Here is a 14,634-nt window from a genome sequence, read left to right on the forward strand (position 1 = left end):
ATTCTCAAAAGAAGAGAGATTAAAAGCTTTCTGATGTTATGATAACACGCAAAGTCACTTTTCCTCACCTGCTGTCATCATTCAAAGGTAGGCAAGCAGATACAGAAAGAACAGGGTGTTGAAAGGTGTTGCAGGATGAGGACTGTTGCCATACCTTAGGTGAGACAGCCAAGGGAGCTTGGAGGGGACCGAAAGCGTGAGTGTCTGATCATTTCTGAAATGTGCTAATAGAGTCCCACAGACTGCCTGAATCACATTCAAGATGTCAATATTCCTGTGATAGAAGTAGATAACAAAACTAGAAAAATTTCAGTGCCACTACTCAAATAAAACAGAACTTTCTCTCCCCACCTCCTCTCCTCAGATGTTTTAGTCCCAAGCTTCAAAGCTTTATTTGCATTCATGCAAAATCTGTTTACAGTCAACTTCCCTGCAATACTGGAGCTTCTCCCCCCACACCCCTAAGACACAAAGCAAAGCTGGCCAGGTGTCTCTAAACCACGGAGCCAGCTGCTCCAAACCAAGCTCACAGGAAATAGCAAGGAAAATATGCAGCATTTGACACATCTGGAATAGATTGCAGAGTCTTTGAAAATACTGTGCCAGTTCCCTTCCTCCTGCTGATGAGATTTCAGGCTTCTAAACTGATGCACAACTATAGAGGATTAGATAATGTGTACATTTTTAACCCTGCTATTCTTTCTGACCAAATGAGAATTTTTCCAAGGTAGTACACAAAGTATGTGTATGAAGCGTCCAATAAAATGCATGGACCAAACAGAAGTAATTCTACCAGAAGTTGCTACTTAATATGGGAAAATTGAATATAAAATAAAGTTGAAAAATAGTGTTAGTAGATTTTGGTAAACATAGGAAATGAAGCAATATTGTCTGCTTTGCATGGTTGCATTAACTCCTTATAAGAAATGTCCGCACAGTTTGTTACCATAGAACATGAGATGAAAAGGAGCAGAGAGGATCAGCTAGTACCTATTTTGCTATATAATTTGTCTGTAATTCCAAGCTGACACAAATACTGCAGTATGCATTTTTCAACATGAAGTACAAAAAAAATCCAAAAAGGCATTAAGTCTTAATTAGCAAAACAAAGCAATGCTTTATTATTTGCTTCTTTTTCATCTGAACAATGAATGCAAAAGAACACAGAAGTTTAGAAGGAAATCCCAATAGGATATTGAACATAATACTTAACTTCCTTCTTTCCATAAAAAGCTGAGAAGTAGAGGTGCCCCTAAAGTTTTAGTCACTATCAGTTATCGCTGAAAGATTAGGAAAATTAAAATGTTTACATATGTATATTTTAAACATTAATTATAGATACAAAACTCAATACAGCACTAGCTTAACACAACATAAACCTCACTGGTTTTAATGTTAGTAATAAAAAAGAAGAATTCTAATTAAAAAGAAAAATGGAGGAAACTATTTGTACTTTTTTCCTCAAAGGTGCAACCAACAGCCAATGTATTTTTGCAACTGAGATTCCAGTTGTACAAAGGACTGAGAGATGTCTTCTCCTATTTAAAGAAGAAGCATAAATTTCACAAACTTTAAAAGAAACTACACATGCATGAACGGTAGACAGTACCCCTTAGAGAGATGATAAGAACATTATAGCATACCTTTAATGAATAAAGGGAGAGGTAAAACACATTTTCTACTTTCAGAGCTTTAAAATATTTTTTCCCTTCATAGATTACTTCCCAAATTACCTTGCATTTAAACTTGTTTGTTCTTATGAAATAGCAATGTATTTATTCTAAACAAGCATTATAAAGTAGTTTTTTTTGAGAAGCACTCAATGTGGATGTTGTATTTATAGTGACCTCAATAATGCAAACCTCCAAAATTACATCTACTATTAACTAAACCTTTAATAGCCAATTAACAAAAAATATGTATATAGTTCTAAGATTAAACAAAATTTAGAGAATATGCTGTTACAAAATATATTTTGACATATTTCCTAAGAAGCAATTAAAACAGTCATTTATGCAGAGTTATTTACAGGGGACTCAAAGTGTATCAGTTTTAGCACAAACCAGTATATTGGGTTGAATTCAATAAAAATATTGGCAAATATAAGTTTGTGACAAGGGATTTTGGGGTTTAGTAAACTGAAAAATATTCTATACAATCATTAGATGAATCTAAATTATATAAAAAACCTGAACTGGTTAATCTGAATAATTTAATGCATTTCATTGTACTCAGAAGTTTAGATCACCAAGTCAGTGGTACATACAAGCTGTGAAACAAGTTACCACTCAAATCTTTCAGATACAACAAGCACAGGTTAACTGAGTCTGACTGTACCTAATCTATACTTACAGATAGTTTGTTCTTATTTCAATACTATCTTTTAAACAAGCACATATACAAATGTGCTAAAACAAAAGGCAGTAATTATAAATATTTACTAGAATGACCAGAACTGGTACTTGATCATAAGCCATCCTGTCATTCATTTTTGAAGCCATATTTTCATTAATTTGTCTTCTGGTTTTAGTAGTCTTCTATCTTATTAACTTGGAAGGTTAGAGATCTGGAAGTTTCACACCAGCATAGGAAAGGAATGTCTGTTCGATGCAGTCTGGAGATAAAGAAAAATTGTACTTCAGTTCATCACTGTGACGCACCAAAAGCAGCATTGCTAAGTGACCAGCAAACTTACCCTGCAAGCAAAACAGCAGCCTCCCTACCCCCATGTCAGGATTGGAGAAAATCCACAAAAAGTTACTGTTATTTTGTTATTATTTCAAAAGAACATCTGAGAGTATTTCCAACTGTAGGGATGTTATTTGTTATTTATTAAAACTAATAATTAGTGTGGAGGAGACACTTTAGAGGAGCTTACGTATCTATGCAAGAACAAGGACATTTAAATGTAATAGCAATTAATTTGAACTTGTTTTAGTACTTAAGATGCTTCAAAAGCATAATATTTATGTGTTTATCAATCTAAGCATCCCACAGACCTTATGAGCCCACAACCCACACATCTCAGTGATGTTTACAAGTAAAGAAAAAATTCAAAGCCACTGAACTCTGATAGGACAACTCATTAACTTCAGTAAGTCCTGGGTTAAACAGTGTTTTGTCCCAATGCAGAATTCTAACTGCAGAAGAGCACGGAACCCCAGACTGCATTATCCTACACTTTCACTATTCTCATCAAACTACAGTTCTCAAATACCATTTAGTCCTAACAGCTGTTTTTCAAATAGTACTTTTAAACTTTACTGTAATGAAAGCAAACAGGTATTTTCAGTTATATCTAAATTTCAGTATTCTGAAGAGGTTACCACAACACTAAGAAAAGAAGCCATATCTAACTGTTGTAAGAAGGCAATGCTGCCATGTAGTTGCTAATTTATATTTGTTGCTAAAAGGCATTATACAGCTCAGTTAATTAACTTATTGCATAATTCGGGGGGAGAAAAAGCATATTTAAAAGAAATATTATGCCACAGTTACATTAATAGATCTTTTTCATCAAGTGTATATTGTATAGCACACATTCATCATTAGCTGTTTTAAAATGTTTAGTCCTGTCTAATAAAAAAGAACCAGTTTTTTTTTTTTCAAGTCTGTTTTTAGGCTTCAAAAGTGTGTTGCAGGTTAATTCAAACTGATCCTGTGATCAATCCTGGGGAAAATTTATAAAAGACTTTTTTTTTTACAGCAAACATAGCTTTTCAGGTATGTCAAAACAGTCTTTAAGCATTTTTAGTAAAGTGCAGAGCAATGAAAATGCTGCAATACTTATTTCTAGGCTTAAATTTATCTTGTCATGCAATTTAAATAAAAAAAGTTGAATGCAAATAAAGACCCCTGGTTTAAGTTACACAGTGAAGTCCAATAAATCCACCTAACGGATAAATAGTATTAGAAAAAAATAGTGGCTATGTGCCAGACTGATTAGTCAGCTACCTGAAGGATACATAAAGCACATTGTTGCATACACAATGATCATACTTGTACATGACTGTCTTAAGCCAGTCATGTAAAGAGAGACAATACTCAACTATTGTTTGCATGTTCAGACCCATGTCAATCAGATTTAATATGCAGGCAGATTAGTGCTTCCTAACTTGCTGACGGCAGGTTGACTACAAAAGCCAGTTTTTCCAGCACAAAGGACAGTATCCTGACAGCAGCAGATACTGTTCCTTAGAAAAAACACGTTCCTCCTAATTCTTGTTGCTGAACATTAGTTCCAGGGAAGACTGGAGGCAATGAGGTTGCATTATTTCCTTTCAAGTGAGAAACTTCACATGTCTCCAAGCCCATGAAGAATATATATATACAATATTCATGACAGATGTTCAAAAACCATGCAACTTCTACTTTGTGACAGAAGTTTAATTATCTATTTTTAATATTTCTTTCTTCTTCATTTTCCTGGGAAAGATAACCTCATCACTAAGAATGGCTTACCTTCAGTACAAGAAAAAAAATCTTGTTCTGTGAGCAGCTGCCATGCTTTCAGACATATTTCTGACTTTAAGATAATTAACAAAGCCTCGAAAGAACAGAAGGAGTCCTGAAAATGTAGAAAATGCACAAAATTAAGATATTAACATAAATACACACTACCCCACATTATTCTTATTAACATAATTTTTAAAACCTAGCTTACAAAGTAAATTGAAGTCTTTAGTTGTTGAATTTGTGAATGACAAGTCAGCTTTCATCTTGTGATACAAGGATTCAATTTTATGAAAGGTTTTCACAAAGTTTAGTGATTTTCAGTTCGAGTGTCATCTGCTAAAAAGACTGCTTGAAAATATTTACAAAGATGAAAGAAATACAGAAGCATAAAAGAATCTGATTTGCAAATTCTTTTCAAATAGAACTCTCAAAATAAATTACTAGTATGCTAGAAGAGTACCTGGTTCACAAAATGTACCTTTAGCAATATGCCCAATAAATGCACTGTGAGTCAAAAGAGAGAGAAAAAAAGTCTCTGCTCTAGCAAGAAGCCAGTAATGAATTACAGTAGGTTAGTTGGGATTTAACCATGTATAAAAAAAGCACCAGTCAAGAGGAGGAAGAAAAATTGCCAAAGAAAATTACTCAACATATGTCAATATTACAGTTTTTGTCAACTCCAAATTTCAAAATCTTTTAAATTATCTACATTTCACTGCATTTGAAAGAATATTTCAGCTAAGAGGAAAAAGATGCACACAAGAGTCACAGTGAAGTTACATTTGCAATAATGGGACCTTGAAGATACATGCTTATATGAATATACACATGTGCATTAAAACTCCAAAGGTTCAAATTAAAATCTAAACTGAGGTTTTACAAGTTCAGTAAAGGATTTAATTATTTTCTTTCCTACATGATGCACTTTTCCTTCCAGGATGCTATCCTGGATGAGCCCATGATTTTCTCCAATGATCAACTCCTCTCTAAATTATTTTTATTACTTTATCTTTCCTTTTCCAAACCAAAACTTCCTTAGAACATGAATGCAAAAAAAAAAAAAAAAAAAAATACAAAAGAACTGTGCTAACCAGTGGAACTTCAACTGGACACATTTCTGTGACTAAGGTGAATTCTGCGTAGAAAAGAAAACAGTAAGATCTTGACTGCAAGTCTGCCACAAAACCTGCAACCCAAAAGCTACCAGAGGTTCCCCCCTTTCAACTGAAAAGAAGCTGAAACAGCAAAATGAGGGCAGGCAGCTCTTTAGGTATTTGATAGAATACTTTCTGCATTATACATGTTGGAAAATCAATCCAAGCTCAACCCATATTTTACATTTCTCTGTTAAGGAAAGAAAGAAAAAAACAACCCACTTTCCATTGTGTTCCTCAATAAGAAACACTGGCTAACATTTAAATTTAAAATTTAGAATTGTCTCCCTCCAATTTTTTCACTGATACATGACAGCTCTTTGGAAGTAGACCACTTGGCTTTTTCGTGACGCACAAGCAGATTTTTCCAGATGTTGAAAGAAGAAAAGCAGAAACAGATCGATGAACACCAGAAGAGAGGAGATGGCAGTAGGTGGGCTGAAGGATGTCAAAGGGCTATGCAAAAAAAGACTCCAACTCATTCACTTCTGGAGAGATGCTGGACATACTACTTTGTGTGCTCTAACAAAAGGTTATCCAAAACAACAAAACACAGATCTGGCTGGCAGTGTTCCCATGACGTGATAATACTCCTCCATGTCCTGCTAAGTAGCTCTTTTAGGTAGACTCCTTCTACGGTGTTCTAGCAATACCATAAAGCCACTTCATCAGTTTAAAAATATTGTTGGCATACTTCATGCAAAACATACATAAGTCAAGGGAATGCTGACTGCCAGATGCACACTGTATGCCTCAGAGTGCTTTTTATTCCAAGGCATATCATAAACTTGTGATTTAAAGAAAAGATTAAAAATCCTCAAACACTTCAGACCAAAAATAAAGCTTTCCCAAATTAAAGTGAGCTACTTCCTTAATATGTGCAAAGGACTAGTAAAAAGAAAAATCATGGCTTTTTCCATAGACATGCAGGGGCCAGGGGAGTGTTCGGGGAAGAGCACTATTTTCATCCTAATGAAAAAAGGTGTCAAACCTCAATTTCAGGCACCATAGGGCTTGGTTTTAATTAAAGACTTATCTGGAGATGTTTGTGCCTGCAAGAGTAATTTCACTTCGATGTCTGCTTGTGCCTGCAGAGTCATTTTACCTAGTTCAATACAATAACCTAAAACAATACGAAAACATTCAAGGGACCAATGCTGTGAGCTGTTAAGCATTTGCAGGTTTTATGTATTTCAAGCAACCAAGTGCACAATAGCAGAGCAAGGTGGACATTAGATAGTCTGATGAATACCCTTGAACACTACTAAAAGTTCAGATAAAGAAATTTTTGTTAATGCTGTTTAAGACTTTTAGCATTACTTTCAAGACAAATAGTGAATCACAGTGAAGATCTCAGAGTTGGTCTTTTTTCTTAACTTACTCAACACCTCATTCTAATATTTGCTGTTAGCCACTTGAATCAATTGACACAAAGGGAAGAGTGCCACCTACTGAACCAGCAACATTTTACTAGGCTTCTAGAGCTGGAAACAGAAATTTAAATGCATACCAGCACTCACTTCTGTAAAAGAAAATCACTCCAGATTCAATATTCAAATTACAAAATCCACAGTTAGAGAAAAGTTATAGTGGTTGGGCTTTGGCATACCTTTATTAAAAACAAAGAGAAGAGCAGAATTTTATGTGCATAGGACTTTAAATAAGGGCAGACAGAGCTCTTAAGAGAAAGCTGACATCATGGGACCACTGTGATCAGCAAGCATGAAGCCATTCTCTCATCCTACTGAGTAACTGCTGATGCAGTTTGCATTTCAAAGGACTCAAAAAGGACATTTTGTGACCTGTGCACAAGACAGTAGACTCCACCTTCCTGGGTTCAGTCACATTTCTTAAAATTTAACACTTGATATATTAGGTTTATACATGTAAATACTACTTATCACATAATGCCAAAGTTTCATTACACAGTTCTGCGCCATTAGATCAGTAGAAGTAGCTTAAAAAGCACAAGTTGCAAGTCTCACCTTTACACATAATCCCTTATGCAGAACAAAAATTTTTGAGCTGAAGAGTATTTGAATAGTCCACAGTTTACACAGTAACACCACTATGGCAACCAATAACCTCATTAATACTACATAAATAAAAACAACATACAAAACTATCAACAGCAAAGGAAAAGCACATAGCTAAACATGTTACAAAACTCTCATTTACAATTATATGGTTCATCTTTGAGTACTTCCACATCAAAACATAAATTAATTAAACTGCCACTTACCAAGTACGAGAAATATCCACCAAAGCCAGTACTGTCCATTGAAATATCCAGTAAAATAATCTGAAAACTAAAATTCACACACGAGGCTTAGCTGCAGTAAGATAGATGACTAAGACATATTTAATGCACTAAGCAAATAGAGAAAGCATAGAGAAAAAGCAAGTTATAATAAAAATAACATATCCTACTAAAATGCAAAAGTAGTGTATGCACAGCAGTCTAATGCACAAATAAAACACTTCTATTGTCAGTTGGTTTGCAGCAAAGTAATTAAAAATCTCTAAAAAATATGTGTGTGTACCCATGTAAAATATATATATGAAAACACCCTTGTATTACTTTCCAGTAATCTGATATTTTTTATTATAATGAATCACCACTTGTTGATTTTCCCCTTTTCTCCCCAGTGCCTGCCATCCCAAACACATTACAGCAGCCTGCTGCTTTAGATATTAACACGAAAAGCCACATTAGTTTAATCTTATCAGACAGGGATGTTCTGCTGACCCTACAAAAGAAGAGCTTTTGACCTTCTGTATACCCCCTACTGTTAATCGCTGCCATGAATACCAGCCCCATAAAGACCTCCAACTCATTAAAGTCTTTTCATTTTCAAACCAGCATTCAGTTCCTAGCAGTGAGCTGAACGCAACTAAATGAACCTTGAAGTGCCATTTCAACTGTTCCTGCGAGGACCATGGCAGACAGTTTTGTCCTCCCTGTGTTGTGGGAGGCAGCTGGAGGGCAGGGTGTGATCGTACTGGAGACAGGTATCTGTGCCTTTACCAGACTCCAGACTTCATGCTTCACTGATAAAAAGACTAATCAAATGTCTCCAAAATCTCCACAAAAAGTAGGGAGATGGGGAGATGGCTGAAGAGTTGCCAGAAGGAGTAAAACAATCTACTCAGCAGCTCTGCACACTTTCCATACACTTTCCACACTTTCCACCCTGGGATCATTCATTATGTTTACTGCATCCTGACTTTTGTGCTTAGTGCTTCCTATTTGCCCTTTCTAGGACATTTCAGTGTATCAACCAAGAAGTAATAGAGGGGAAATAAAAAACCCTGAAAAAGAACCCCCCAAAAACAACAAAACAAAGAAACCCAACAAAAAAAGCCCCAAACAACAAAAAAATAAAGATACTGGGCCACATATGCAACCAGACAAAAATCTATGACACAAAGAACTGTAGATAAAGCTGGCTTTTTTTTCTTCAATTAATCCACAGTTTGCTCCAGAATAAAGCCAGATTATGTGAACTCCTTGAGAGTTTAATCTTATATGAGTATATAAGAGTATACTTATGTAAGAGTATGAATATTAATCACTATCATCAAAGAAAAAATAGCAAGAAACAGAACTGCTAAGTTGAACTAAAGAATTGGTATTTTCATTATCCATATATAAAGACTCATTTCCTAGGATTTTGACAACACAGTGACATTGATCCCATATTACTTTTTAGTCAGTATTTTCAATTCTGTAAACATTATACATGCGTGCATATAAATATGTATATACACAAATGTATCAATATACTTTTCCATTAATTCACATTAATTGGAAAGAAGATTTACCAAATACCAATAATCAAATACTTGCCCATGCGCATTACTCTCCTCTCCTACTCTCCTTGGGCAGAAGCAGTCATGATTGCAGAACTTCCTCAGTAGTAAAATTGTGCTTTTGTTGTCCCTACCCTTCTCCTTTACCCTGCCCCAGTAAAAATTGATACAGATCAAGCATACATTAATTCAGGCGGTTTAGACACCAAAACGTTTTTGCACTACTGACCCTGAGTGAAAAAGAGTGACACAAGCCTTTGGAAGAGCTTGAAAGAAAGGAACAGAACAATTTGGTGCACACAGGCCTGCTTGTGTGTCACCATTAAAATGACAGTCAACGCACACCTCACAAGCTTTCTGCTCTTATCTCTGGGAAAGGGAGACAATAGAGGAACATGATCATCTTCATTATGAAAAACTCCACCCCTGAGGTCTTGGAATTGGCCAGCTCTAATATTTTTGAATTAGTATTGGGTTGCATATAGTAACTTAATTATACTCTAGAACACAGTAATTCTACAAGGAAGCTTAGCATATATTAATTTTTATATTTGTTTGGAGCATATTTTCCAGCAGAGAGGAATAATAAAACTGACATAATAAGCAATTTCTGCCCTCTGTTCAGTATGCCTTAAGAGAAGCTGAAAATATCCCAAATGAACGCATAGATGAAAAATGTATGTCTTCTCTCTCCACTAAGATAAATTCCATCTCTGCCCCTGAATTCCAACAAATACACCAGAATCACATCTGGTCCAGCAGCATTTCCCTGCTCTGAATGAACAAAAAGGAAATTTTAAAAAAAGCTCTAAGAAGGATACCGTACATGGTCCAGGAAGGACCATGCAATCTTTCGACAATCTTTTTTTACTATCATGCTAAGACTAAATCAAGTTACTAACAGACGCAGAGGAAAAAAAAACATTTAAAAAAGGTCATTGATGGCAGAATATGAAAGATATCTAAGTTATCCAGGATTTTTTTCTTCATTAAAAGGGACAGGATTTTAAATGCTGTGTTTCACAAATAAGCAGAATTCAAGTTCAGAAAGCAGCATTTTATTTCATCTAGCATCCACTTAGCTAAGTAACTTGCTTTCGGCTAATGCGCCTTTTGGAAAAGTATCTAGTTTTGCAATGAAAACATTAAGAATCAAGTATTTAAGATGGTAAAAATGTGACTAACTCCATATTTAAGTTGGACTTGATCCCATATGTATCTTACAAGGAACAAAGAATTAAATACAAGGAAGATTCCCTTCCCAACAGGCTAAGATATTTATAAATCTTTTATACATGACACTATAATACCAGTGATATTTTAGGTACTTGTTCCACTTCTTCTACAGACTTTTAAATTCTTGTACAAGGAATGAGTCATTCAGCATTTATTTTAGTGGAAATGTGAACATCAAATGCTGTATCAGGTAAAAAAATAAAAATACTGGTTTTCAATTCCCTTATTATATCCTTGAATAACTTGTTATGGGTTTGTTCTAAAGAATCTGTACAGTTGAATCAAGAAACATACCCGTACAATGAGAATCCATTTGATCAGGGAGAGACCAAATCCACAGATTGCACCATACCTTCCAGCTATGGTATTTGTTATACAGAAGGATAAACAAAATCCAATCCAGTTGAAAATAAATGCCACTATAAAATAAAAGAAACAGTAGCTTCTGTTAATCTGTATAGCTAAGCAAACAGACTTAACAGTAATTTCACTTTTAAACTGCTACAGACACGCTTACACAGTCAGTTAATTCTCTTCCGGTAATTCAGGCTTTCAGAGGTTGACTTTGAACCCAGACATTCCCCATGGTAGAGTCACTTAGTGACAAAGCAAATGGTAAACAGGCTGGAACCTACTACTTTACACAAGAGAAAATTCCAACATAAAAGAAAGTATTATACTGCAATAGACACCTAACCAGATTATACTGGACAAAGAAAAGTAAATTCACAAAAAGGACTATAACATACAAGATTTGGATTAAAACAAAGACCAAAAACCCTTTCTACACTTTTATAACCAAAAATATAGTTATATGCACACATACGTGCATGTATCATGGCTGCATATTAAGCTTTATCCAGTTTGGATCAAACAGAATAAAAACATCCATTCTTGCTCCAAAAACTTATTATAGATACAAAGGTAAGTTGAGAAGATGATGTTTCATGGGTCTCTTTTAGATCTATATTCATACCTTCTCTTTTAGATCTCTATTCATAAGACATAGGAAGCCTTGGAAGTTTTACACAGAAGTTAAAAAAAATATCAATGAACAAACAGGACATTGAGCATAACTTGCACTATTGTTTTAATTAACACTTTTACACAGCCCCAATTTAACAAATTAAAGTCTCATATCTACATATGTACTCAGCAATCAGCATTGTCTGTATTAACGTCAGGTTGCATGCATTACATCAGAGTGTGAGAATTCACAATTAGGGGAATGGCCCAGCTTGGGAATCAGTGAGGGCATCCAAAAAGAAAACCACCAAACAGAAGAGCTGCAGGAACTGGTAGAAGAAGGTAACTCAGGAATTCTGGAGAGAACATGACAGCAGAAAATTGAAAACATTAGGGAACTCCACAGTAAACACAAGAATTACAGAGGAGGGAAAGAAGAATGGAAGAGGGGCAGAGGGGAACAAAACCCCTGCCCAGAAGTCCTTAATGTTTTAAATCCCAAACTTAGCTATATAAAATTCAGACATTAAATTCTCAGAGGAAAAATGAGTCTGTCTCTTCAGTTAAAGTTTGAACACACAACTAGGAACAGAAAATTGCTCAATATTTTTCTTTAATTAAAGCATTTTGAAATATAAAACCCCACTATTTTTATACTTTAAAACTTTCTTACAATTCTTACAATAATCTACATGAAGATGCAATGATATGCTCACAAATACAAAATTAGGTCTGTAAAACTGCAGTAGGATTCCACAAACTTTAAACACACTGAAGTTCCAAAAGTTTTGGAAGGCTTCACGTTGAAATAGTCATTTAGTACAAAGTGGAAAAACATCTTGCATAGGTCAAAGACATGGGTAATAGATGGTGACAACAAGAATTCTTACTTTTATACTAATTACTAATCTAAAAGGACCCCAAAAAACAAAATTTAAAAAAATCCCCACAACTTTGAACAGATGCTGCTCGGCATCTGCAGAGGAGAAAAACAAAACCAATCCAACCCCCACTAAAAAAAAAACCTGCAGAACAACATTGTGACCCAGAACATTAACCTATCCTTCCAAGACACATTTACATTTTAGAGAGCCTAGATAAACTGTTTTGATTTCCCTATTTTAAACAAGCTCTCCAAATCCACCATCCTTTAATAGTAACAGATTTCAAAAGCTCCTTATTCACTGCATTCTCTGATCCTGCCTCAGCATAAGAGCTCACTACTCTTTCTCCCCACTACTCAAGCTACTAAGAGTGACTTTGATTATAGTTAGGCATATCTAAAGACAGGTATCTTACAAAGATTCTAATGGCCTATGAGGACTAGGGAAATTCTCAGAATATGTACAATTTTAACAGATATATATTTTTTTTAATTATCTCATTTGTAAATGCATTATAAAAATTAGAGATTTCCTAATCAAATATAAGAGGGGAAAAATTAGTTTTTATAATTAAAGTGGACCACTGACAATTTTACCCAACTTTCAACTTGAACTAAAGGAATATTCAAAATAGAATGCATAAGTCACTGAGTAAGTATTTGATGGATATTTAATATCAAGGTATTTGCTCAACTCTTGAAAGTAAAGGCATCAGCATTGTTCCAGTCTTGTTCATAGTAAGGATTTTTTCTCCCTAATAAGTCTGCTGTTCTATCAAATTACATAAGCAGCAAATACATGCAGGAAAGATATAAACCTTATAAAAGTTGCAAACTATGCAAGTCCACACATTCCAATAAAACTGAAGTACATACAGAAGAAAAATCTCATTATTTAAATTTTTATCTGTAACCATTTGATAGAAAACTTGAACAGTGAGGACCTAATAAAAAATCTGTGTCTTCAGCAGCACAAGGAACATGTTACTTCCATCACTCTAAAACACAGGCAATTAGGGAGATTCTCCCAACACTGCCTTGATGTTGCATCATTGTAACAAACTTAAGAAGGGCAAGAATAATGTCTACATGTTTTCCATCTTTCCCATTACTACACTCTTACATCCCACATTCTGCTACTACTTTGAAAATCATTCTTTGTCTCAGTCTGGTTGCAAAATACAGTATTTGCTTTCAGAAATGCATCTTCTGAGCAGACAGTAATTCCTTCCAATTGCTTTCCTCTACATGAAGATCAGCCTCATTTGCCCATCTGTATATCTTTTTCCATCATGTGCATCCATGTGTATCTTCTGCCAGCCACACAAGCTCTGAGCTTTATAGCTGGCAAGAGTTACTGCAGTTAATTCCTGTCTCAACTTATTATTGCGATGAAAGTTCTTCATAATTTTCATCCCTATGTTGTCATAGATAAGCCACAATACAAGCTCCCCAATCAAGCTGAGGGAGAAAATAGGCCAGTGAAGGGAGTGACCAGTAAAAAGAATTATGCACTAATTTCTCTAGAATTACAAACTTCCTTCTCTGTCTACTAGAGACAATTAAGTTGTTGTACAAATTCCTTGCTGTAACAAATGCTATACTCCACTATTTTTCTGCATCCACTTACTCTGTGAAATGTAAATGACACTGCTCAGCTGTTCAAGAGATGACCTCACTCATACGTCATACAACATCAGCTTCCTGACATTGCTGCACAGACAATGTACTTGCCATGACACTAATAACATGCTATCAAAGTCATCCCTAAAACTGAGGGGGAAAATTTTGGTGAGTTGCCACAACCACATCATGACCCTAAAAAAGAATTCTTATCTTCTCCTTGCTCATTTTCTTCACACAGCTAGATTGTGTGCATCCTGTAGATCTCCACTGCCAATCAAACCACTGAGCAAGAATTGTTTTCTATCCCAAAAGTGATTAAATGCCTACTTGAGCCCAACTTTCAATTACTGTCAACTTTCTGTCAACACATTTCAGACATTTAGCCTAAACTCATGCTGACTGCACTGGCATCATGATTTCAGTATCTACTTTTAACACTCTAGCACCATGCAGAGAAGTGGGATTGATAAAAGTATGGTTTTTGAATTTTATAATTCCTGA

The 14,634-nt window shown here is 35.1% G+C and overlaps 1 protein-coding gene across 2 annotated transcripts in view; it reads right to left on the reverse strand.

The window, feature by feature from the left end:
* Positions 1-1,091: 1,091 nt before the first annotated feature.
* Positions 1,092-14,634, reverse strand: part of NDFIP2 (Nedd4 family interacting protein 2) — a 44,910-nt gene continuing 31,367 nt past the window's right edge. For both annotated transcript variants that reach the window (XM_021529382.2, XM_031504915.2), the window contains 4 exons: positions 10,953-11,077; positions 7,852-7,918; positions 4,462-4,567; positions 1,092-2,614 (listed from right to left, as the gene is read on the reverse strand). In XM_021529382.2, the coding sequence (XP_021385057.1) occupies positions 4,464-4,567; positions 7,852-7,918; positions 10,953-11,077 (296 nt within the window). In that variant the 3' untranslated portion in view covers positions 1,092-2,614; positions 4,462-4,463. The remainder of the gene's footprint in view (positions 2,615-4,461; positions 4,568-7,851; positions 7,919-10,952; positions 11,078-14,634) is intronic.

Source organism: Lonchura striata, chromosome 2 (assembly GCF_046129695.1).
Source record: "Lonchura striata isolate bLonStr1 chromosome 2, bLonStr1.mat, whole genome shotgun sequence".
NCBI classification, from domain to species: domain Eukaryota; kingdom Metazoa; phylum Chordata; class Aves; order Passeriformes; family Estrildidae; genus Lonchura; species Lonchura striata.